The sequence below is a fragment of the Convolutriloba macropyga genome, chromosome 10 (genome assembly GCF_964194025.1).
Source record: "Convolutriloba macropyga chromosome 10, txConMacr16.3, whole genome shotgun sequence".
Classification (NCBI taxonomy): domain Eukaryota; kingdom Metazoa; phylum Xenacoelomorpha; order Acoela; family Convolutidae; genus Convolutriloba; species Convolutriloba macropyga.
In genome coordinates this window covers 48,457,259-48,484,168 of record NC_134477.1, presented here as the reverse complement: position 1 = coordinate 48,484,168, position 26,910 = coordinate 48,457,259, and the positions used below count along the sequence as shown (strand labels likewise).

The 26,910-nt window shown below is 36.6% G+C and overlaps 1 protein-coding gene across 1 annotated transcript in view; it reads right to left on the bottom strand.

Annotated features, from left to right (window-relative positions):
* Window positions 1–26,910, bottom strand: part of LOC142348178 (sodium/calcium exchanger 3-like) — a 69,213-nt gene that overhangs the window by 3,212 nt on the left and 39,091 nt on the right. Inside the window, exons 12-16 of the mRNA XM_075399419.1 lie at window positions 12,063–12,227; window positions 7,913–8,224; window positions 7,445–7,533; window positions 6,931–7,154; window positions 215–339 (exon numbers count right to left, since the gene is read on the bottom strand). Of these exons, the coding sequence (XP_075255534.1) occupies window positions 215–339; window positions 6,931–7,154; window positions 7,445–7,533; window positions 7,913–8,224; window positions 12,063–12,227 (915 nt within the window). The remainder of the gene's footprint in view (window positions 1–214; window positions 340–6,930; window positions 7,155–7,444; window positions 7,534–7,912; window positions 8,225–12,062; window positions 12,228–26,910) is intronic.

The following is a 26,910-nucleotide window of genomic DNA, read 5'->3' as shown; positions in this document are numbered from 1 at the left end:
CTATATAATGGAATAGACATACTCTAATGGCTCCTTCCACCTCTTATCTTTTATTAGATTATTCACATGTAAATGTTTAAGCTTTATATTCGTGATATTAACATGTTTGAATTAAAAAAAAATAATAACCAGCGCAAACCCGGGGGAGGCGAGCAGCTTTGAGCAACATAGGAGTTTTGAACTTCAAACCAAATTTGACTGAAGCATGTAGTACCTGTGACATTTCCGACAGCGTTGTCTGCGTATTTATCAGTGGCTGCAGCCTGCTTACTTGCAAACAGATCTGGCAGAGATGTTCCCAGAGCAACAAAAGTAATAGCTGTCACCAAGTCTTTCAACCTGGAACAAACCCACATAAATGATTTCTTATCATAGCATTTAAAGCACAAGTCCAGTAATAACTTTGGAATAGTGCGAAGGAACAAGAACAGAGGTAACCGAAAGTGAAGTACGCCAATTCAGGCAAAAATCTCAAAAACATACAGACAATTTCGACAAACTCTTTATTGTTCGGACAATTTTGGCCGATCGATATATTCATCGAAGATCGATATAATCATTCTGGCTAAATATTTCAAAATTCAGACTTTTTCATCAAAAACAGCACAAAATAAATTTCTTTAGCCCACTTTGAGTAAATTTGCAGAAAGTACACACCTAAACAAAACTATCACAGTCTTTGTAGACTCAAAAGGGGGCTATTCCAACTTCAACTTCCGTCGAGCGTGCTCTGTAATTAAAACTTTGCCGTTTTTGCTAACTTTACTCGATGATTATCAAAAACGAAGCATTTATTTTTTGATTTTTTAACTAACACAATATCTATATCTATGACATTCGAAAAAATACTTGTTCTTAATGGACGAAGAGCTTTAGCAGGGTTAGTTTTTGACCAATCTTGGACTGTTACAATCAAAAAATAATTCGGATTGTAATCAGTCGGTCCTTTTTATTACAAAAATTCGATCTTTTTTACATTAAATCAATTACAGAACATTTCAAACAGAAGCTCACTAGTGATAGGTCCAATTGGCTTCCTAATTAGCTCCAAATTATAGTACCTGGTTCATTACTTGAAAGCCCATGGTCGTTTTGTCTTTAAAATATTTGATTTTTAAATAAAAAATGGCTTTTTGAAATTTGCCATTTTTCTACTAATTTGGCCGCCTTGTAGCTTAGTGTCAGCAATGAAAGAACGCTTCTTCGTTCTTTTGAATTCGAATTCAATCTTTATGGCCATTCTACGCCTTAACTTATGGTTTTCTAGCTTCGATACTACTAGATTTCACATTCTTTGTAATTTTTAAGTATTTGCCCACTTTTCATGTTTTCTAGTTTTTTCATATTATCACCTTATTGAAAGTTCAAATATCACATTATTGGCGTTCACAATAAGGCGCAATTGATAATATCAAAATATTTAAGTATATAGATTATGGTTTTAACGGCTTCGACACTATTTTCTCGAAGAACAATTGAATTTTTTAATTTTGTCTCTGTCGATTTTACATTGTCTTTTTCGTCGTCTAAATTTCCTGCACAATGACCCGGTTTCATTGGCCTTTCACGGAACAATAGATGGGCCAATATTCTGGTATTAGTAGATAAATGATGACTTTCATGACTTTGAAAACAATTGTTTTCCAAAATAAAAAAACACTGTTATTTTGCTCCTTTTATTGTCTGTTTGTTGCCTAGTCTCGTTTATTACAGGCCAAATATGACATTAATTTTTTGTCAAGCGACGGTTTCAAAAGAGATTGTTGTCACAATATCTAATGGTTTTATAGAATTCGTTGTGACTTTACTGGCTTCGACACGGGTTTTTCACAAAAAAAAAGTAAAAATTAATTTTTGATTTTGTCAATATTGACATTCTTTTTGTTAGATGTAGGAAATATTCTGGATAAATGCAGGTCTCAAAGGCTTCCTTTCGAAGAATAAACGAACCTATTTTATTATTTGATTTTGTAATTAATGGCTTGCATGTATTTGGAAATAGTTTTTTTTTTTCGAAAAAAAGCAAGTATTACCAAATTTTGCCTTTTTTGTTTTTTTTTCTACTTGTTACCTACTTTCTTTAAAGCGAGGCCACATAAGAAATTATCGGTGTTCGAATAAGGTGCAATCAAACATATTTGGAGGGCCAAAGTATGGCTTCAAGGCTTCGAAAGCGTTTTCTGGCAAGTTTTAATTGATTTTCTGATTGTTGTTCTTTCGTAACCGCATAAAAAATGGAATACCGACAGTTCCTAATTCCCTTTTTAGAAGCATTGGCAATTGTTAACCTGAGCGATTTTTTAATTGATGCGTAATAGTTTTCATTACATTGAAACTAAGTTTTTTTAAAAAAAAAATAAGCGAATTTCTCAACTTTACTGTTTGTTCTGTACTGTCTAACTATTACCAAGCCTTATTACGGACTTGTACCGTATCTTTTTTGGTGAATGGAAAGTTATTTTGTTTAGTTTCAGTTTTATCTGACGCTATTTTGACTTCGTTATTAAGTTTTGTTTTTTAAAACGGATATAAATTTTTTGATGTAACTATTCTTTGTTGTTTTTGCTTGATTTTGCTGTTCGTCTTGACTCGCTTTCTTAAAATTGGCATATCTCGTCAATCTAATGCATCATAATTTATTCCACTGGCTTATTTGCTTTGGAGGCTATCTTTTTGTTCATACATCATTTTTTTAAAATACTTGAATTTTTGGGTTTTTCTATCTGTTCTTCATTTGGTAGACAATTATGCCAAAATTGTGGATGAGCGGGGTCGGAACTTTATCTTCAATCGCACATTACCGAGCCTCCTTGTTTAACTTTTAGGAGTAAACTGGCGAGTAACTAAGCTGCTTAAAATAATGACTGAGTGAGCAAAATTAGAATGTCCGAGATGGGCATTTCAAATCCTCGGGTATTAGAGCAGTAATATTTGGGGCAACGTTTCTGTGCACACTATTGAGATTAAATTAGTGATTCAAAGTTTAATCAAGTGCGTTCCGCAGTCATTTTCTGAAAAGTCAATCAAAAAATTTTCACGCAAAGGATCTAAAAAAACGGACGCCATTGTAAACAAATATATCACCCACATTAACTCAATTTCTGAGGCAGAAGTGAATGAAACAAATGTGGTCAAATGGTCGCAAGAATTACCGATGAAGATGAAGATTTAAAAACGCAGATTAAAGATTGTCCATAAATTTTGCGAAGAACTAACCAGCCGCATCGTCTGAACCGTCTGATTCAAGAGAGTATTTTAAATTGTCTGTGAACAAGAACAAGTCTTAACGTAAACTGACAATATATCCTTCATAAAATCCCCCGAATTTTATCTTTAAGCATAATTCTTTCTAGGCAGAAAACAAACTACGGTAAAAGCTCCGTGAATAGGTCCTTCTACAATGTTTAAGAAAACTAATATCAACCTTGTAGTTAGTAGAAGGGATGATTTCTATATTTTGATTGCTTGCGCAAGCCACATCAGCTAACGCCCTAGCGATTAAAACTTTGATAAAAGAAAAATATATGTCAAAACCTTTTACCCAAAATTATCAAAGCAAAACCTCGAGGTTCATCACAAGTAAATACAAGAGGCATATGTGGTCAAAGAAGAGTGATGTAGGTTATAACGTCCACAGAGAGCGGAGGAACCTCAAGAAAATCAATTGCCAGAAGATAAAACTATGATATTGCACTAAGAACCGCTTTAATGTGATCCTTTCTTCGACAAGAAAAACATTCTTCAACAAACAATTGAAAAATTGATACCAGTCAAACTATAATGTTGACTAAATAATCAAAAACACTAATTGAAGACTACAAACATTCCATGAACAGCAAAAACAGAATTAGATTACAAAAACTGTCAAACAACGTCTAAAGTGGCAAAACGACCAAAACTATCTGAAAAAGCCTCTAGAAGTCTATGCAATGTTCAAGAGAGTCAGAGAGTGTCAAACACCTGCAACTTCGGCAGCAAAATATAGAGTTCTAGTTGAAAAAACTGCTTCGACAATGCGACAGCACAAGAAAAAAATTTTTCGCTTAGATGTGAAGGTCACGGTCAGGATAAGCCATGAACAAAAGAACTTTGCCCCTTTCTTTGCTTTTAACTTCTGTTCAGCAGATTGACTTGTACACTTATTTTTATGAGCGGCATTAACTTTTTCATACTGTTTCACTGACACTTAGCTGATTAAAAACGCAGCCCAAAAACTCTGGAATCGACTCCAACTTAAACTTTACATAAATCAAAGCCACGTATCTTCAAACTGAATATCTTACCTCATGAAAGCATTGGAGGCAAAAACGAATGAAAAAGTAAAATATAAAATCTGAAAATTTTCTCAACATTTCTGAAATTCAAACAATTTATCTCAAAAGATTGCATCATTTTATTCTACATGGTAGATAACAAAAACAATATGTTGACAAAACCGAGGAAACGGGAAAACAAAAGAAACGAAATGTTCGAAACCTGCTTATTTCTCTTTAGAAAGCCTCTACAATTTGACACAACAAAAAAATATTTCTGGAAGCAGTATTTTACCATTTCTGTGATTATCAACACGCCAGCCAAACCAAAGAACAATAAAGACAGAAAGCCAAGGAAGAGGGAAAAGACAAAAATTATCAAACATCTGTTAATATATTTTTTTTACAAAATTCTCTACAAGTAGCGTCTTCCCAAATACTGTTCTCGGTATCGCTCATAAATTCGGCTAAATTTGTGTCAAACAAAGAGACTAACTAAAAAACACAAAAAAAAATCTTAAATAATTTCAAAAAAAAACACGAACAAAACTGTTTATGTCAGCCGAAAATTGACTTGATTTAATATACTTTCTAATAACATAGCCGAAAAATAGCCACCGTTGACGCACATCGGGATTGAAGCAGAAAAAAGATAGAAGAGAAAAAAAATAAGAATGTCTCTACGTGTTGAGAGGTTGACATCGGCTAAAAATAAACAACTGACTAATGTCGGAAGATGACTAACGTCAGAAGAATTGTTCTCGACAACTAGTGGGAGCTAAACTATTGCAGCCTTCTTCAGTTGGCTGCGGCGAGTAACTAAATTCACGAAGGAGTGACTTCAAATGACGTCATAAGAGGTTATTATATAGTACTATAACAACTAATAAATTTGAGCATTATATACAACTAAAACAACTTAAAAAATTCAAAGTAAAAAAATTACAACAATATTGTCGCACTTTTCATTTGACGTTTAGCAGGGAGCTTCCACCATTTGAGTTCAGCTGCTAACACTTGTGAAGTTCAGATCACGCAGAACGAAAAAGTCGAAGGCGTACGGATCACTCGAAAGGTCAAAACTATCAACAAAATTTTGCAAAAAGGACGTTTAAAATAATTGATACAAAATTTGTTCGAGAGCATTTAAAAGGAATTTAAAATTGATATTGACCAAATAAGGAAGCCATCAAAAACATAACCGGCGGATTGGCACAAAAGTGTGTTTAACTTTGTTGGCATTTTAAATTAGATTACACATCTATACATATGCTTATATTCGGCTTCTAACTAACGGCTAATACGACTAAAATGACGCTATGAAGCAATTGCTCTAATGAACTTAAATAAGCTCATACACCACTGAACTACAGACCGAGCTTATCGGTTTATCATCTTTTTTTTATCGACTTTATCGAGTGAATAGACTTAAAGTCAATCAGTAGTGAGTGAGGTAAGCCAGAAATCGAACCCGAACGTCTCGACTCAAAAAACAAAAACGTGATTGAACAGTAAAACGAATCATAAAAAAAGGTCGAAAATTTATTTAAATTAATACACTTTCTAGTAAAAACAATTTAAAATTGATACTGACCAAATCCAAAAGCCATTAAAACCATAGATTTCCTGTCACAATAGACAACAGCAAAAATATAATCTTTAGAAAAGAAAGAAAACTGCGCAAAAACCTTAAAAGCAATACACTGGCACAAAATGGCTCAAAATTGCATCTTTACTTCTCATAAATGCTTAAAATGGTCAATAATGATGCTAAAATTACATTTGTTCTTATGTGCGATAAAAACCACTTGGTTAAACATAAACTCACTAATGTCGGAAGAATTGCTCTCGAACGACAGGCGATGCAATTTAATTCAGTGGCTGTAGCCTCGATAAATTTTTCATTATATGGGTAAAAATAGTTGACCACGCCAAAAATGACGAGCGAAAGCGTGAAAAACTCCGAGAGGTCAAAGAATGTTCTAGAAAAGCGCAAAATGGTCAACGAAAAAATTTGCATGAAAAACCAACACGTTTACAATAATTGCTACGAACTTCGTTTGAGAGCAATTCAAAAGTTGAGAGTTCAAACTTAAAAAAAAACTGTAATGAAATTACCCCACGTCAACACGAAATTGTGTTTACGTAGCGATTGTTTTCACACGCATACACCGGAAACCACTCTTTATTAAACTTTGATTCCTGTCAAGAAATAAAATTCCTGAAAAACTTTAATTCCTGTTAATATATAAAGTACATCGTACAGGTAATGAATATAATAATTAAACAGTTGTTAACAGAAAAAAGTATTCTTTTCTGCTCTTTTATATTGTTCAGCAATTTGACTTACTCTTTTTACGTGCCGCAATGACATTTGCATGTCGTTTCAAACACTCCAAAAATTATGGATGAAAAAACGCCCCACCAGTACTCCTCTTCGAGTTGTAAAAAACATAGAACACCATAACTACTAGTCGGTTCGTAAAGTCACCTGGTTCGTAACAAACTAACGATATCCTCAATAATAACCTCGCGATCGCTTCGCGGCTATTAAAAATACACACATGACTACAATAATTGCTTCGAACTCCATTCGAGAGCAATTAAACAGTCTAAATTATTTGCTCCAGTTGGTAAATTTCGAAACGGCTGGAAAGAGACGAAGATCAAAGCTAACCCAAGAAGGCATCCAAATATAGCTGCTAAGTCGCCCACAATAGCAGTCAGAAGTCCAATCATAGCCAGACTAACGAAAAATGTGAGCCAGCCTCCCATGTATTTGGGAGGTGGCACCAACACAGCAAACCACACTTTCCAAGGGAATGTAACTGAGTGAAAAATATAATCTGTCCAATGAGCATCGTCGAATTCACCTCCATTTACATTCATGGCTTCGTGGATCTGTAAACAAAAATAGCCATGTTTAAACGAGATGCTTTGAGCCGCATAATTCACACGCTTTTTAGATTATAGTTTCACCCCCCCCCCCCTCCCTGAACTTTTTATTCCCTTAAAGGCTTCAAAACGGGATGTCACTGAAAGTCACTCATATTCAATTTTAATGACCCAAAATAATAAGTCAATGGACAGCTCACGAGACAATAATCTCGCATATATCTAACTTGATATACAACTAAGAATAAATTTTCGGTTTAAAAATGCAAAAGCTACAGAGGCATGTTACGTCGAACCTGTTCTCCCCATGAACGGAAGGCGAAGTTGAGCTTTTGGAGGTCAATATTGGCTAAATTGGTGATTCTCTCAAGCAGGCCAGCATACTCTGAAATAAGACAGCATTTTGAACTTGACTACTTAATATATTAGTGCTTCATATCTTGCATCGCATTATTTACAGAACGCAGACCTGTCTACACGGCGGGAAAAAAATTTTTTATCTGACTGTATTTGTGCATTTTTCGAATATTTTATGAATCATTTATTTTAATCAACCTCGATCACAAAATTTTCGAAGTTAATGCCACCTTTCTTGTCGCAGATTACTCAAATAGTAAATTAATCAACTCAATCCCAATGATATAGCTTCATTTCACCGAATTCGGTTACAATAGTTCAAAAACCGCAAAGCTATATGTATGCATAAGAAGTATCATACATATATGAAGTATCATACTAAGAGTATCAAGCTATAAGAAACTGACCATCATCAGGAACCAATGTTATGATTGCAGACTTCCGCTTTCCAATTTTTGCACCATTTGAGGCATCAACCAAAATCAACTGAACACTTCGGTTTTGACATTCATCTTCATCTCGAGTGCCTTTCGGACTTCGTGGTGTCGGAGGTTTGCCATCTGCGTCATCGTTATTTTGATTTGCTTCAGCTTCTGCGGCCGCTTTCATGGCTCTTTCTTTTCCTGTATCGATAATTTGCAGCTCGATGAATCCTTGTGCTTCGCCATGCTGGAAGTTGAGTTTTCCCTCGTCCGGGCCACCCCAGTTGTTCCCATTTTCTGAAAACGAGACAAAACAATTTCTACGCGGGTCAACAGATGCGCACTTCTATGACCTCTTGATATAATAGAAACTTGACTATAATTAACATTCATTTTTTAACCTGCAAGGTAATTTTACAACTCAACAAAATATTCTATTATTCTTTTCTGATCTTTTCTCGATATACTGCCTAAACACAAATTTGGAAAATTCCAAAGCCAACATTTCAACAAACAGTATAAAATAGGAGCATTTGCATCCCGCCTTTTGGATACATTGTTAAGGAAAGAGCAATTTTTATCTCGCAAAACGGAGGTTACAGCCAAACAGGCCTATTGAAAAACCAGAACAGTCAGGCATAAAAAAGCTCTCGAGCAATTCGACATTCAAAATCAAGTTCGTTTTTCAGTTCGGTCAAAATTTTTAGAGGCATGTGCACCAGTTGCTAAAAAATTTCTCAGGTAAAGCTTGCACTTGTCACAGGTGAAACAGCAATTTGCAATTGCTAGTAAGAACTGCCGCTGGAGAAAGAGCGGTTTTTTAAAAGCAAACAACTTGCTTCACAGCTGGAAAAGTAGTTTCATAAACTTAGCAATACAAAAGATCCATCAATGCAGAAGTTGATCGAAAAGCTCAATTGCGAGCAGAAAATACTGATGCAATGGTGGAAAACTTACAACCGGTCAGCAAAAGGACAGACCAAACTGGCAAGTCATTGTGAAAAATGAGGCAATTTACAAGAACTGGTCCAAAAATTTGCAGAATGTTTTTTTGCGGTGATCGTTTTTTTTCAGCAATTTGAAAATTTTGTCTTTAACATTTCTAAATAATGCGAGAATCGATTAAGGTACTGCAAATATAGATAGTTAAATCAGTGCATTGGTTAATTTTGGTCTTGATCAAAAACGAATGCATTATATTTCCCTGACAATTTATTTTTTGCATTATTTGATATCTGATTTTCTGCAAATAAATCTTGTTCACTAGAAACTTAAAAAAAATGAAAAAATCTTAACAAGACCTCAAGTGGCATGCTTTTCTTGAAAAGTTCCTCAACAATTTTCAAAGCTCAAAAATGACCTAATAATCTACAACCCTTATTTTTCTAGAAAATCTTTATCAGCTAAGTGAGATCGCAAACAACATAGCTGGTAAATTGTCAGAAAATAGCTGGAACAGTTTAAATCTTAAGTCTAAGATTACCCATGAAAAGAATGAGACCTAAAAACTATTCAAGTTTCTTCAAGTAATTGTGGTATGTCTTTAATTTATTTAGACATGAAATGTACACCTCTCAAATAACCTTCCATAAAAGATAGTCTTCCGTGACAATAAATCATCCCCCTAAACCACATAAAAGTCATACTTTGAGAGAAAAGTCATACTGAGCTTAAATTTCACTCTAAAAAGTGTGACAAAGGCGTTACGCACGCATTTGAGCAAAAATTTGAAATGAACTAAAACTGATTTAAATAAGGGCAATTGCAATTTACCATGCAAAAAATATGATGCAATATTACATTCATGCAATGCAAATAACCGGCTTAGCATATCTCTGCTGAATTGCCCTTTAATGCGTGAAAAAACCATTACAGTAAGCGTTCCAGAAACAACTCTAAACGTCAGCACAACCTAATCAGTACTAAACCAGTCTGACTGAGACAAAAACGACTGAATGCCAATTGAAACCAAAAATGATACAAGTATCGGCAACCTTCAATTTTTTAAGTACAGGAAACACATCCTGCAGTCTTGGAAGCACAACAATCAAAAGCAATGTCAAACAATGGTGCAACCTTTAATATTACCACGGTTGCAAAATCAAATCAAAATGCAAAAAAAATAAACCGAATAATAGAAATGACTGAGATGAATCACTATCTTTCAAATAATACAATCCTCATGAATTTGTAAGAAATAACTTTATGAAAACTACGACAATAAAAAAAATATCTCAACCTTCCCACCAAACACAGCCGGCAAATTGCCCGAAAATAGCCGCCGTTGACGCACTTGATGCAGATCGGGATTGAAACTGAATTTTAAAAAAAAAGAAGAGACAAATTGACTAATTTGTTCTGTTTTTTTTTCAGTGTCAAAAAGTGTTCTGATTTGTCCCGCAGTTTCAGTTAGATTATAAAACTATACTCAATTCGGCTTCTAAACTGAAAACTAATAAACTTAATACCGATATCAGCTGACACTCTAATGAACTTTGATAACGTAATTCTCAGTGACTTAAGGACCGGGCTTTATCGATTTATCCCGTCTCTTTTGATTTTGCTCTTTTGACTTTGACCACATTCAATACATAGCGTAATTCAATGCATGAAAGAATTTAAAATCCATTCAGTTGAAACAGTGAGTGAAGTAAGTCAGTAGTCAAACGTGAAAATTGTGACTTAAAAGGTAAAGCGAATTAAAAAACATAGCAGGACAAGTACTGACGTACAATTCGAAGAAATTTCATTAACTAAACAAAAGACTAGACATAGAGCGGACTATGAGTTAATTGGGAAACCAATTTCCATAAAAAATCAGATAAGAAAAATAAGAAAAAAACAGAAAATCAAAGTCAAAATGCCGCATGTGAACAAAAAACCACTAGCGAGAAAGAGAATTTCTCGGTAGGGAAAAACTTTTTAAAAAATCCGATCCAAAAAATCTAAAAAAAGTAAAAAATCAAAGTCAAATTGTAGCATGTGAACAAAATATCACCAGCGAGAAAGCGAATTTTTGTTCAAACACCATTTTCTCACTGTACTTTAAAACTAGAGTAAAAAGATTTCACGCCGCAAAACCACTCGCTTTCTCGCTCCACTTCCTGTTTCGGCGTGACCAAAATCACTACTCCAATTTGACTTCAAAGATCATGAAAATGTGTGAACAGATCTTAAAAAAAGACAGCGTCCCAATACAATTCAAATTCTTTGAATTGTAAAAAGGAGAGCGAAAAAGACTGAAAAATTAGGTGAAATCTGAAAAGAAGATTCTTATAAACTGATTTTCATTCCAAATTTTTGTTCAAACCTACAAAAAGCTCTTGAAGGATCAGACGGGCAATTTAATTTATAGGGGGTGTAACTTAGAAATGTCTTGTGGGTGCGAAACAGAACACAAGGATGTCAGTCTGGTATATTAACCACTAAGGTACAAGTGCTCTGCTTCTCTTTCGCTCACAATCGCTTTTTACATTAGCAAAATACTATACCTCAGAATGAGAGCAACTTATATCACTCAAAAATGAAGAACTAAAACGTGACACAGTCACTCACGAAGTCAAGGTTCTAAAACAGAAGCGCAAAAACGGTCGAGGAATCATTTTTCATAGAAAAGAAACATGTTTACAGTAATTGCTGCAAACATCGTTCGAGAGCAATTATTCACTGCATATCTGAATCCTTCAAAAAAAGAACATTTTGAGCAACCGTTTTCCTTGGAATACACCATAGAGCTTTAAAAAAATCTCATCCCCATAGTGCTCTAAGAAGAGCCTGATAACAAAATACAAAAATCCTAACAACAACAAAAAAGATTTCAGAATAGGCGAAAAACGTCAAAAAAACGGAAAAGCTTACCATTTTTCTGCCGAAAAACCATTCAAAAACAAAGTATTAACGCGCAGCTCGAACAAAAAACTTCTCCCGCTTTAGCAAAATGTTTAACACGCCAATTTTGACTCCCTTTCCTTTTAGATCAAATCGCCGCCCAAATAAAATGGTAATTCCGGTACAAGCACATAAACAAACCAAGTTCTTACGAGTTTCGGCACGATCCAATTTCATGCGAACGGGATTCAGCAGATTATATACGAATATATATAACCTTTAGTAACCAAAGTTTACCGAAGATTACCTGATTGCTCTTCTCTGGAGGACGATCGATTACAAATGAAGATAGCTTTCCATGACAAACTACATGCACCATCGGTTCCGTTGTTTCGTCTGATAGGGATTTTAGCAACTCCGATGCTTTCTTTTATGAGAAAAGAAGGCTTCTCAAACTCAAACTGACCTGGTTCTGAAAAGAAACAGTACATCGAATAATGTTTAGTGGGCACGGCACAGGGCTGATTGGGAAGTGGCCCATTAGTTGCTATTTGTCTCATAGTATATCATTCAAAACATTCCATACAAGGTGAGCAAAGTTGTGCTATAATTTCAGCCGCCTATTCTTCTGGGAAAGCTGAAATTTGTTTAAACAAAGATACTCGACTCAAACTCAAACAGCCCATGGGAAGACTTTAGCTCGACTTAAGCGTTCGGCTCCATTTTAGCTGGACCAAATTATTCATTCTCGACGGAAGCTCGTTGCAAGTTTTGGTTGCTGGAATTGAGCTCGACCCGAATTAAATGCTCGACGCAAAAATTTCAAACTGGACCAAGGAATTTTACATTTGAAAATCGGCTAGTGCATATTACGCATTAAACGGGCTTTACTATTCAAAAAATTGTTTCCAATCTTTATTAAAAAACGAAATGTTTTCAAAACGCATTTTTCGATTGAAATGAACATAACGACTAACGTCGGGAGAATTGCTCTCAAACGACCAACGAGCGGTTGCGTTCGTGCGTAGCCAGCTACTGTTTAGTGAACCTAGCTTCATCTTAATTGTTGGGTGTGAGGTGATCGCAGCGGAGGGCCTGCACCGGGGGTTCATGTGGGGGTGGGTGCATCTTGAGGGGAAGGATGAGAGGACAACGGTGGGGTTGGCTGGTCTTAGACTTGGTTCAAGTCTTTAGGGCCTGAGCGATGCTCAGGGCTCGTGATAGGAGGGGTTGAAGTAAGGGGGTCTGAGGTGGCAGAAGTGTGAATTGGGGGATCGCCCTTCACACCATGAGTACACGTCTCCACAAGAGTTCCTGTGAATTATATACTTGGAGAGTAAAGAGCTGAAAGGCTCTAAGATAAGTTAATGCCCTGTGATTGCTACCTCTTACCTTTTTGTGGAAGAAGAGTCGAATGGTTCAGAAGAAACATTGGTCAAGCGATAAATTTCATTAAAAGAGACCACGGGACAAATATAACTGCTAAAATTTTCGTTTGACAGCAATAAATAACACACTATACGCATTGCTGATGAAATGACTATTGTGAGAGCTTTGTTTCTAATAATAGGAATTCTCTGTTTTCAAGGGTGTAACTTGTCTTCAAACCAAACGATTTAATCCCTATAATTTAACATCGTATAATTCATGCCCCAGACACTGAACAAAGCACTTTATGCACTCCGGAACAAGTTTTAATCAATTTTCTTTATCTATTTCGGTATCAAAATGAACAATTAGCAAAACTAAATTTGAAAGGACTTTTAAAACAAAAAAAACAAATGACCTTCAAGAGAGCGGCATTAAACAGCTTGCGGTTGTTTGAAAGCTCTGAGGTCACTTCAGTGATTTTCTGACAAACTTTTTCAAATCAAATTCGCCGTTGTTCCGTCAAAACTGAATCTGAATGGTGATTTGGCAGCATTATTATCATCGACAAAAGTAAATGCACGGAATGGAATTTTACAAGGTAAAAAGCCTGCTTTAGAAGCCAATTGAATTTTATGTTAACTTGCATTTTATGCGTTTCCTTTGGTTGAGACAAGTGTAACACGAGCAATTTCAAAAATAACCAAAAATTTATCGGTCGTTCAAATCGGAGCAAAAGTTACTAAGGCATGACACAACAGGCTGTATTTCTTCTTTTTTTTTAGGAAGGCTAGCATAGAAACAAGCAGAAGAAACAACGCGAAATAAATGAAAGCTTTGATAGATATTGATAGAAGCTTTCCAGCCATAAATTAAAAGTTCCATCCTCTGGAACCAATAGAACCGATATCATATAAACGTCAGCAAAATTAAAAAGCGCACCATGTGATCTTTCACGCAGTCAACTATAAAAGAGTCTTCGCAATTATTAGGTGACTCTTTTCCAATTGTGCCCCCCCCCCCGTAAGTTATGCGCCCCCCCCCCCCCCCCCGTTAGAGCACGTGTCATTACAAAGTAAATAATTATGTAAATAAATTGCACAAGCGTCTGAGGGGTACAAATAATATGCGCACACTAATCTGGGGGGGGGGGGCACAAACGGAAAATCGAACTGCCAGGTATATCAAACTCTAGGTCCGCGAGTTCATACATTGAGATGAATTGAATATTTTTGTAAACAAAAGATGTTTTAGATGGTCTGCGATTACAAAAAAGAAGGGTCGAAATTGCCTATGTTACTGGAAGTTGAATATCCTCTCAAATCTTTCTTCGAATTTGGGACTATTTGTTTTTCCAACAGCAGCACTGTTATTAAGTTTGTCGTGCAGAGTCAATTATAGATGTGATGCTTAAAGTACTTCCATGCAACTTGTTTTTTGTCAACATTAATAAAATAAAAATCGCAATTTTTTCGAATCACTGAAATATTTTAATTGCTCTCTTATGAAACAATTTAAGTAAATAATTCGCTGGTGTCATAGGCTTGCTTTCATAAATATGGTTCTTATCTATTTTTGTTGACACTTTTGCGCCATCGATTTAATGTTTGAGCGAGGTAATACGACTGCCATTTCATTTAACCCTCAGTCATTTCAATCTGGTGTTAGTCGTTTAATTCTTTTTCTTTATATTTGGTTGTGGTCTATTTATCCTTAATTGCTTTTATTTATTGGAATACAAAAATCAGGATGTAGCAAGGTTGGGGTTTAACCATTTTTGTGAAAAATATGAATCAAAACTTTGTGATTGAACTACAGGATCAAAAAGAAAGGTGCAAAAAACAAGTCAGCTCTTGCGATGCTGAAATTTTTATTAAATAACAGTGGGTGCAAACTTAGTGGATTGCAAACGACTGGTTTGTTTTGAATAAGTAAAATATTTTTCGACCCTCTATTGTGAGCCAATCTTGAGACCTATAGCATTGTTTTTGTTACATTAGATCTATTTTCTGCCGACCTTCCAAACAGCGTTGTTTGATCCTGAAATCACAGAACTTCATTGGTGACCCAAAACAGGTTTTGGCAAGACCAACGTGGGCCGTAGAGAGCGGGTCCGGATAGACCCAACTCAAACGTTTGGGAAAAAATTGATTCCTTTTTTCTAGTAAAGCCAAATTTGGTCGGTTTGGTCTAGACAAAACCAATAATTTGGTCTGTTCATCCTGGCATAGGCAATGACTGGTTCATTCGTACGGTCTAGTCAAAAATCACATTGTTCTCTTCGACATGATTGGTAACCACCATATCTCACTGTTTGGTCAAGCCAGTTTGCTTTTCAGAAAAAACGACCGATCGACGGCACCAGCACTTAATTCTTTAGGATATGACAACTTCACAAACTTTTGCTTGAACTAACAATTCTACTCGTAATTAACAATAACGCGTATTTGACGCTTCTTCTTTCTATAAAATTCAGAAGTTTAGAAAATTAGAAAAACATTGATAAATGAACTTAACTAACATAACTGACTAACGTCAGCCGAATTAGTTTAAAATGACTAGCAAGCGGTTAGCTTCGTCCGTAGCGATTTACTGTTTAGTGATGCTAGCTTTAGACTAATTGAAAGAGCGTGAGGCGAACGCAGCGGAAGGAGGTGCACCCGGGGGTTGATATGGGGTTGGGGTGCAGCGTGGGAGGAATGATGAGGGGGCAACGGTGGTGTTGGGTGGTCTTTGACCGCACGGGTTCAACTCGTTAGGGCCTGAGCGATGCGCACACCATGGCCTGGTTAATTGGGGGATCGCCCTTCACACCATGAATATACGTCTCCACAAGATTTCCAATGTATCGTATACCTGGAGAGTAAAGAGCCGAAAGGCTCTAAGAGAAGTTCATGCCCTGTGAGCGCTACCTTTTTAATATGCTTTTGAGGAAGACGAGTCAAATGATTCAGAAAAAAAATTGGTCAAGCGATAAATATCATTAAAAAGACCACGGGACCAATATTATTGCTACAATTCTCGTTTGAGAGCAACTAATAACAAACTATACGCATTGCTGAAGAAATGACTATTGTGCGAGCTTTGTCTATAATAATAACAATCCTCTGTTTTCAAGGGTTTAACTTGTCTTCAACCCGAACGATTTAATCTCTATAATTTGATATCGTATAATTTGTGCTCCAGTAATTGATTAATTATAGGATCAAAAGGAAATGTGCGAAAAAACAAGTCAGCTCTTGCGATGCTGAAATTAAAAAAAAAATTATAACGCTGGTTGCAATGTTAGTGGATTGCAAACGACTGGTTCCTCTTGAATAGGTAAAATAGTTTTTTGACCCTCTATTATGGGCCAATCTTGAGACCTATAGCATTGTTTTTGTTACATTAGATCTATTTTGTGATGACCTCCCAAACAATGTTTTTTGATCCTGAAATCACAGGACTTGATCCGCGACCCAAAATTGGTTTTGACAAGACAAACTGGCCCGTCGAGAGGAGGTCCCGAAAGACCCAACTAAAATGTTTGGAAAACAAACTGTTTGCTCATTTTTTCTGGCTAATTTCAATTTTGGTCTAGACAAAAACCAATATTTTAGGTTGTTCAGCCTGACATAAACAATGACTTGTTCATTCGCTCGATCTAGCCAAAAAATCACATTGTTCTCTTCGACACGATTGGTAACCACCATATCTCACTGTTTGGTCAAGCCAGTTTGCTTTTCAGAAAAAACGACCGATCGACGGCACCAACACTTATTTCTTTAGGATATGACTACTCCACAAACTTTTGCTTGAACTAACAATTCTACTCGTAATTATCAATAACGCGTATTTGACGCTTCTTCTTTCTATAAAACTCAGAAGTTTAGAAAATTAAAGAAAAACATTGATAAATGAACTTAACTAACATAACTGACTAACGTCAGCCGAATTAATTTAAAATGACTAGCAAGCGGTTAGCTTCGTCAATACCGATTTACTGCTTAGTGATGCTAGCTTTAGACTAATTGAAAGAGCGTGAGGCGAACGCAGCGGAAGGAGGTGCACCCGGGGGTTGATATGGGGTTGGGGTGCAGCGTGGGAAGAATGATGAGGGGGCAACGATGGTGTTGGGTGGTCTTTGATCGCACGGGTTCAATTCGTTAGGGCCTGAGCGATGCGCACACCATGGCCTGGTTAATTGGGGGATCGCCCTTCACACCATGAATATACGTCTCCACAAGATTTCCAATGTATCGTATACCTAGAGAGTAAAGAGCCGAAAGGCTCTAAGAGAAGTTCGCGCCCTGTGACCGCTACTTTTTTAATATGCTTTTGAGGAAGACGAGTCAAATGATTCAGAAAAAATATTGGTCAAGCGATAATTATCATTAAAAAGACCACGGGACCAATATTATTGCTACAATTCTCGTTTGAGAGCAACTAATAACAAACTATACGCATTGCTGAAGAAATGACTATTGTGCGAGCTTTGTCTATAATAATAACAATCCTCTGTTTTCAAGGGTTTAACTTGTCTTCAACCCGAACGATTTAATCTCTATAATTTGATATGGTATGGAGTAAAGAGCTGAAAGGCTCTAAGATAAGTTAATGCCCTGTGATTGCTACCTCTTACGTTTTTGTGGAAGAAGAGTCGAATGGTTCAGAAGAAACATTGGTCAAGCAATAAATTTCATTAAAAGAGACCACGGGACAAATATAACTGCTAAAATTTTCGTTTGACAGCAATAAATAACACACTATACGCATTGCTGATGAAATGACTATTGTGAGAGCTTTGTTTCTAATAATAGGAATTCTCTGTTTTCAAGGGTGTAACTTGTCTTCAAACCAAACGATTTAATCCCTATAATTTAACATCGTATAATTCATGCCCCAGACACTGAACAAAGCACTTTATGCACTCCGGAACAAGTTTTAATCAATTTTCTTTATCTATTTCGGTATCAAAATGAACAATTAGCAAAACTAAATTTGAAAGGACTTCTAAAACAAAAAAAAAACAAATGACCTTCAAGAGAGCGGCATTAAACAGCTTGCGGTTGTTTGAAAGCTCTGAGGTCACTTCAGTGATTTTCTGACAAACTTTTTCAAATCAAATTCGCCGTTGTTCCGTCAAAACTGAATCTGAATGGTGATTTGGCAGCATTATTATCATCGACAAAAGTAAATGCACGGAATGGAATTTTACAAGGTAAAAAGCCTGCTTTAGAAGCCAATTGAATTTTATGTTAACTTGCATTTTATGCGTTTCCTTTGGTTGAGACAAGTGTAACACGAGCAATTTCAAAAATAACCAAAAATTTATCGGTCGTTCAAATCGGAGCAAAAGTTACTAAGGCATGACACAACAGGCTGTATTTCTTCTTTTTTTTAGGAAGGCTAGCATAGAAACAAGCAGAAGAAACAACGCGAAATAAATGAAAGCTTTGATAGATATTGATAGAAGCTTTCCAGCCATAAATTAAAAGTTCCATCCTCTGGAACCAATAGAACCGATATCATATAAACGTCAGCAAAATTAAAAAGCGCACCATGTGATCTTTCACGCAGTCAACTATAAAAGAGTCTTCGCAATTATTAGGTGACTCTTTTCCAATTGTGCCCCCCCCCCGTAAGTTATGCGCCCCCCCCCCCCCGTTAGAGCACGTGTCATTACAAAGTAAATAATTATGTAAATAAATTGCACAAGCGTCTGAGGGGTACAAATAATATGCGCACACTAATCTGGGGGGGGGGGCACAAACGGAAAATCGAACTGCCAGGTATATCAAACTCTAGGTCCGCGAGTTCATACATTGAGATGAATTGAATATTTTTGTAAACAAAAGATGTTTTAGATGGTCTGCGATTACAAAAAAGAAGGGTCGAAATTGCCTATGTTACTGGAAGTTGAATATCCTCTCAAATCTTTCTTCGAATTTGGGACTATTTGTTTTTCCAACAGCAGCACTGTTATTAAGTTTGTCGTGCAGAGTCAATTATAGATGTGATGCTTAAAGTACTTCCATGCAACTTGTTTTTTGTCAACATTAATAAAATAAAAATCGCAATTTTTTCGAATCACTGAAATATTTTAATTGCTCTCTTATGAAACAATTTAAGTAAATAATTCGCTGGTGTCATAGGCTTGCTTTCATAAATATGGTTCTTATCTATTTTTGTTGACATTTTTGCGCCATCGATTTAATGTTTGAGCGAGGTAATACGACTGCCATTTCATTTAACCCTCAGTCATTTCAATCTGGTGTTAGTCGTTTAATTCTTTTTCTTTATATTTGGTTGTGGTCTATTTATCCTTAATTGCTTTTATTTATTGGAATACAAAAATCAGGATGTAGCAAGGTTGGGGTTTAACCATTTTTGTGAAAAATATGAATCAAAACTTTGTGATTGAACTACAGGATCAAAAAGAAAGGTGCAAAAAACAAGTCAGCTCTTGCGATGCTGAAATTTTTATTAAATAACAGTGGGTGCAAACTTAGTGGATTGCAAACGACTGGTTTGTTTTGAATAAGTAAATATTTTTTGACCCTCTATTGTGAGCCAATCTTGAGACCTATAGCATTGTTTTTGTTACATTAGATCTATTTTCTGCCGACCTTCCAAACAGCGTTGTTTGATCTTGAAATCACAGAACTTCATTGGTGACCCAAAACAGGTTTTGGCAAGACCAACGTGGGCCGTAGAGAGCGGGTCCAGATAGACCCAACTCAAACGTTTGGGAAAAAATTGATTCCTTTTTTCTAGTAAAGCCAAATTTGGTCGGTTTGGTCTAGACAAAACCAATAATTTGGTCTGTTCATCCTGGCATAGGCAATGACTGGTTCATTCGTACGGTCTAGTCAAAAATCACATTGTTCTCTTCGACATGATTGGTAACCACCATATCTCACTGTTTGGTCAAGCCAGTTTGCTTTTCAGAAAAAACGACCGATCGACGGCACCAGCACTTAATTCTTTAGGATATGACTACTTCACAAACTTTTGCTTGAACTAACAATTCTACTCGTAATTAACAATAACGCGTATTTGACGCTTCTTCTTTCTATAAAATTCAGAAGTTTAGAAAATTAGAAAAACATTGATAAATGAACTTAACTAACATAACTGACTAACGTCAGCCGAATTAATTTAAAATGACTAGCAAGCGGTTAGCTTCGTCCGTAGCGATTTACTGTTTAGTGATGCTAGCTTTAGACTAATTGAAAGAGCGTGAGGCGAACGCAGCGGAAGGAGGTGCACCCGGGGGTTGATATGGGGTTGGGGTGCAGCGTGGGAGGAATGATGAGGGGGCAACGGTGGTGTTGGGTGGTCTTTGACCGCACGGGTTCAATTCGTTAGGGCCTGAGCGATGCGCACACCATGGCCTGGTTAATTGGGGGATCGCCCTTCACACCATGAATATACGTCTCCACAAGATTTCCAATGTATCGTATACCTGGAGAGTAAAGAGCCGAAAGGCTCTAAGAGAAGTTCATGCCCTGTGAGCGCTACCTTTTTAATATGCTTTTGAGGAAGACGAGTCAAATGATTCAGAAAAAAAATTGGTCAAGCGATAAATATCATTAAAAAGACCACGGGACCAATATTATTGCTACAATTCTCGTTTGAGAGCAACTAATAACAAACTATACGCATTGCTGAAGAAATGACTATTGTGCGAGCTTTGTCTATAATAATAACAATCCTCTGTTTTCAAGGGTTTAACTTGTCTTCAACCCGAACGATTTAATCTCTATAATTTGATATCGTATAATTTGTGCTCCAGTAATTGATTAATTATAGGATCAAAAGGAAATGTGCGAAAAAACAAGTCAGCTCTTGCGATGCTGAAATTAAAAAAAAATTATAACGCTGGTTGCAATGTTAGTGGATTGCAAACGACTGGTTCCTCTTGAATAGGTAAAATAGTTTTTTGACCCTCTATTATGGGCCAATCTTGAGACCTATAGCATTGTTTTTGTTACATTAGATCTATTTTGTGATGACCTCCCAAACAGTGTTTTTTGATCCTGAAATCACAGGACTTGATCCGCGACCCAAAATTGGTTTTGACAAGACAAACTGGCCCGTCGAGAGGAGGTCCCGAAAGACCCAACTAAAATGTTTGGAAAACAAACTGTTTGCCCATTTTTTCTGGCCAATTTCAATTTTGGTCTAGACAAAAACCAATATTTTAGGTTGTTCAGCCTGACATAAACAATGACTTGTTCATTCGCTCGATCTAGCCAAAAAATCACATTGTTCTCTTCGACACGATTGGTAACCACCATATCTCACTGTTTGGTCAAGCCAGTTTGCTTTTCAGAAAAAACGACCGATCGACGGCACCAACACTTATTTCTTTAGGATATGACTACTCCACAAACTTTTGCTTGAACTAACAATTCTACTCGTAATTATCAATAACGCGTATTTGACGCTTCTTCTTTCTATAAAACTCAGAAGTTTAGAAAATTAAAGAAAAACATTGATAAATGAACTTAACTAACATAACTGACTAACGTCAGCCGAATTAATTTAAAATGACTAGCAAGCGGTTAGCTTCGTCAATACCGATTTACTGCTTAGTGATGCTAGCTTTAGACTAATTGAAAGAGCGTGAGGCGAACGCAGCGGAAGGAGGTGCACCCGGGGGTTGATATGGGGTTGGGGTGCAGCGTGGGAAGAATGATGAGGGGGCAACGATGGTGTTGGGTGGTCTTTGATCGCACGGGTTCAATTCGTTAGGGCCTGAGCGATGCGCACACCATGGCCTGGTTAATTGGGGGATCGCCCTTCACACCATGAATATACGTCTCCACAAGATTTCCAATGTATCGTATACCTAGAGAGTAAAGAGCCGAAAGGCTCTAAGAGAAGTTCGCGCCCTGTGACCGCTACTTTTTTAATATGCTTTTGAGGAAGACGAGTCAAATGATTCAGAAAAAATATTGGTCAAGCGATAATTATCATTAAAAAGACCACGGGACCAATATTATTGCTACAATTCTCGTTTGAGAGCAACTAATAACAAACTATACGCATTGCTGAAGAAATGACTATTGTGCGAGCTTTGTCTATAATAATAACAATCCTCTGTTTTCAAGGGTTTAACTTGTCTTCAACCCGAACGATTTAATCTCTATAATTTGATATGGTATAATTTGTGCTCCAGTAATTGATTAATTATAGGATCAAAAGGAAATGTGCGAAAAAACAAGTCAGCTCTTGCGATGCTGAAATTAAAAAAAAATTATAACGCTGGTTGCAATGTTAGTGGATTGCAAACGACTGGTTCCTCTTGAATAGGTAAAATAGTTTTTTGACCCTCTATTATGGGCCAATCTTGAGACCTATAGCATTGTTTTTGTTACATTAGATCATTCTAGACAAAAACCAATATTTCAGGTTGTTCAGCCTGACACAAACAATGACTTGTTCATTCGCTCGATCTAGCCAAAAAATCACAATTTGTTTTCTTCGACATGATTCGTAACCACCATATCTCAGTCTGTTTGGTAATGCTATTAGCAAAAATGAAAATTGTACTGGCTCGACATTGTACTTTTTTCACAAATAACGCCCGATCATCGGCAACAAACACTTATTTATTTAGGAAAGATCTGCTTCACAAAATTTTTCATGAACTAACAAGCTATTCATGTAATTAACAAAGACATGTATTTGACGCTTCTTTCTATAAGTTTCAGAAGTTTAAAAAAGATTAGAGAAAAACTTATTGATAAATGAAATTAACTAACACAACCGACTGACGTCGGCCGAAATAATTTAAAATGACCGGCGAGCGGTTGGGATCGTCAGTAGCTATTGACTGTTTAGTGAGGCTCGATTTAGAGTAATTAAAAGGGCGTGAAGTGAACGCAGCGGTAGGGGGTGCACACGAGGGTTGATATGAAGGTGGGTTGCACCGTGAGTGTTTGATGAGGGGTGAACGGTGGGGGTGGGTGTTCGTTGACCGCACGGTTTCAAGCCCATAGAGCCTGAGGAATGCACAGGGCTTGTATTAGGAGGGGGGAAGAAAGGGGGATAATGTTGGAGAAAAACGCAGGAGGGTACCGCCCTGCATACCATAAGTATACGTTAAAAAGAGGTTCTGTGAATAGAAAACTTAAACATTATTAAAAAGAAAGAAACAGCACAGCGAAAAACGTACCAAAGTATATGTAGGTATTCTGCTTAGTGGGCACGGCACAAGGCTGATTGGGAAGTGGCCAATTAGTTGATGTTTGTCTCATAGTATATCATTCAAAATACTCAAAAAAACTTCGGCGAAGTTGTGCTATAATTTCAGTCACCTATTCTTCCGGGAAAACTCAAATTTGTTTAAACAGAGCGTTCTCCGTTCTCACGCAAATCAAAAAGTACAATCTAACTCACTATGTGGGCATCCCAGTTTCAGATCGGCTCATGAAAAGAACATGCTCGCCTCAAACTCAAACAACCCATGGGAAGACTTTAGCTCGATTTAAGCGTTCGACTCCTTTTTAGCTGGACCAAATTATTGATTCTCGACGTAAGCTCGTTGCAAGTGTTAGTTGTTGGAAATGAGATCGACCCGAATTAAATCCTCGACGCAAAATCTCAAACTAGACCAAGAAATTTTACATTTGAAAATCGGCTATTGCTTATACCGTATTCAATGGGCTTTACTATTCAGTATTTGTTTCGAATGTTAATTAAAAAACGAATTGTTTTATTCTATCATATAAAAACGCATTTTTTGATTGAAATGAACTAAATTAACATAACGACAAACGTCGGGCGAATTGCTCTCGAGCGACCGGTTGGGTTCGTGAGTAGCCAGCTACTGTTTAGTGAACCTAGCTTCATCTTAATTGTTGGAAGTGAGGTGATCGCAGCGGAGGGCCTGCACCGGGTGTTCATTTTGGGGTGGGGTGTACCTTGGGGCGAATGATAAGAGGACAACGGTGGGGGTGGGTGGCCTCTGACTTGGTTCAAGTCCTTAGGGCCTGATCGATGCGGTATGGCTGGTAATAGGAGGGGTTGAAGTAAAGGGGCCTGATGTGGAAGAAGGGTGAATTTGGGGATTGCACTTCACATCATCAGTATACGTCTCCAAAGGAGATTCTGTGAATCGCGTACTTAAACACTAGTGAGCTGAAGGGCTCCAAGAAAACTAAATTTCCTCAGCCGCTAAATATTTATCGTTTTGAGAAAAGACAGTCAAATGGGTCAGAAGAAACATTGGTCCATATATAGGCTACAAACATAGTTTGAGACCAAGTGAACACATACTAATTCGATTGCTGATGAAATGAAGATTTTTGAAGCGTTGTCTCCTTTAATAGAAAATATCGCTATGTTTTGAAGGGTGTAACTTCTTTGCACGCCCATTTATTTAACCCCTATATTACAACACCTAATAATTTTCATCCCCAATCATTTAATCCAGCAATTTATTAACTCCGCAATCGGTTTAACATGAGTATTCTTTTTCTATTTCGACATCAAAATGAAAAGTTAGCGAAGCTCGAATTCAAAGGAATTCAAAAACCCCAAAAAACTTAAATGACTTTCAAGTGAGTGGCATTAAACAGCTTGCTATTTTTTGGGAGCTCTGAGGGCATTTCTTGGTTTTATGACCAAGAACTTTTTCCGTCAAAACATTGAGTTGAAAAGGACGTTGAATCTGAATGGTGTTTTAGCAGCATTGCAATCCTTGGCAAAAGTAAACGGACACAATGCAACTTTACAAAGTAAAGGCTTGCTTTAAAAGCCAATTGATATTTAGATAAAATTGTATTCTTTTTGCGTTTTTTTTTGGTTGACGAGGTTAATAAAACACGGGTTATAAAGTTCAAAATCAACAAGAGCTCTATTTGCCTTACTAGAGGGAGCAAAAGTTTCTGAGATATTAAAAAGCAGTAAATTTTTTCTGTTTTTTTAAGAAACCGAGCAGACAAAAAAAGAAAAAACATTAATTGATAATGTGATAGATATTGCTAGAACCTTTCAGGAGCTAACTTAAATATTCCCTCCGTTAGAACGGTTACAACTGATATGACAGAAAGATCAGCAATATTAAAATTCGCTGCTTGTGATCTTTCCCGCAGTCAAATTATAAGTCATTGAACTTAATGGTTATATCAAATTGCCAGGTATATCAAACTGTCGGTACCCGGGTTCATGCTGAGATGGTTTGAATATTTCTTTTCTGAAACAAGGAGATGTTAGAATTAAATTGGCGTACTATGGCAAAAAACTGGGTCATGATCGCTTTTGTTACAGGAAGTTTAGCGGAAGCCAGGGCTGCTTTGGGGTTTGACTATCCTCTCAAATCAGCTATCTTTTTATGAAACTTCAACTGTCTGGCTTTCCAACGCGGGAGTGTTATTCTGTTCATCATGCGGAAATGCGGCACTTATAGCTGTGGTGTTTAGAACACTTAAGAGGTTTCTGCAAAGAGTTTTGTGAACTTTCTGAATGTAAGCTTTCTGTTTTTTGGAAGCCAAGCAGAAAAACAAGCAGAAGCAATATCGGGAAAACACACATGGAGAGTGTGATAGACATTGATAGAAGCTTTTAGGTGATAAGGTAATAACTGAAAAATTCCATCCACATGAACCGTTACAACTGATATAATATAAAGATCAGCAATATCAAAAATTCGCTGCTTGTGATCTGTCCCGCAGTCAAATTATAAAAAGTCATTCAACTTAATGGGTATATCAAATTGCCATGCATAAAAAGCTGTCGGTACGCGGGTTCCTGTTGAGATGGTTTTAATACTTTTTCAGAAACAATGAGATGTTAGCTTTAATTGTCCTGCGAAGGCAAAAAACTGGGTCATGGTCGCTTTTGTTAATGGAAGTTTCGCGGAAGCTACGGCTGCTGTGGGTTTTGATTATCCTGTCAAATCAGCTATCTTTGTCTTCAAATTTCGACTGTCTGACGTTCCAAAAGAGTGAGTGTTATTTTGTTCATCATGCGAAAATGTGGCACTTATGGCTGCGGTTCTTAGAGAATTTATGGGATTGTTTTTTCAAAGAGAGATTTGTAAAAATTGCGAACGTAAAATTCGATTGTCTTTTGAATCCTTACACCAATTGCCCTATTAGTAAATAGTTTATAAAATTCGATAATGATTTTAGTTCTGCTTTTACTAATAGAGTGCTTATCCAAGTTCTCCTGACAACTTTGCGCCAGTGCAGTGATGTACAGATTTAGCGAGGTAAAATGACTGCAGTTTCATTCGTTCCTCATTCATTTCACTCTGATATTAGCCTGTTTGACGCTTTTCTTTGAATTGGGGTTTGATTTATTTTAACTCAATTTTTCTTAAATATTGGAATATTCACATAATGGTGTACCAAATTCGGGGTTTAATCAAAAAGGTGTAAAAATAATGGAATAAAAATTGTGGCTGAATTAAGAGGATCAAAAGATAAAGTGAGAACAAACGCAACACATTTTCGATGCTGACATTTTCAACAAGTGGATTGAATCCGACTGGTTTGTTTTGAATAAGTAAAAAGGTCTTTTGCATCGTTTTTGATATGTTCGCATCGTTTTTGATATGTTCGCATCGTTTTTGATATGTTCGATATAATTTCTACAGTAATTTTTGATCCTGCAATTACAGGACTTGAACCGTGACCCAAAACAGCTTTTGGCCAAATTCAAACAGCCAATGAGAAGACAGTAGCTCGACTTAAGCGTTCGGCTCCATTTTAGCTGGAACAAATTATTGATGCTCGACGTAAGCTGGACGCAAGTTTTGGCTGCTGGAATTTTTTGTTCAACCCGAATTAAAT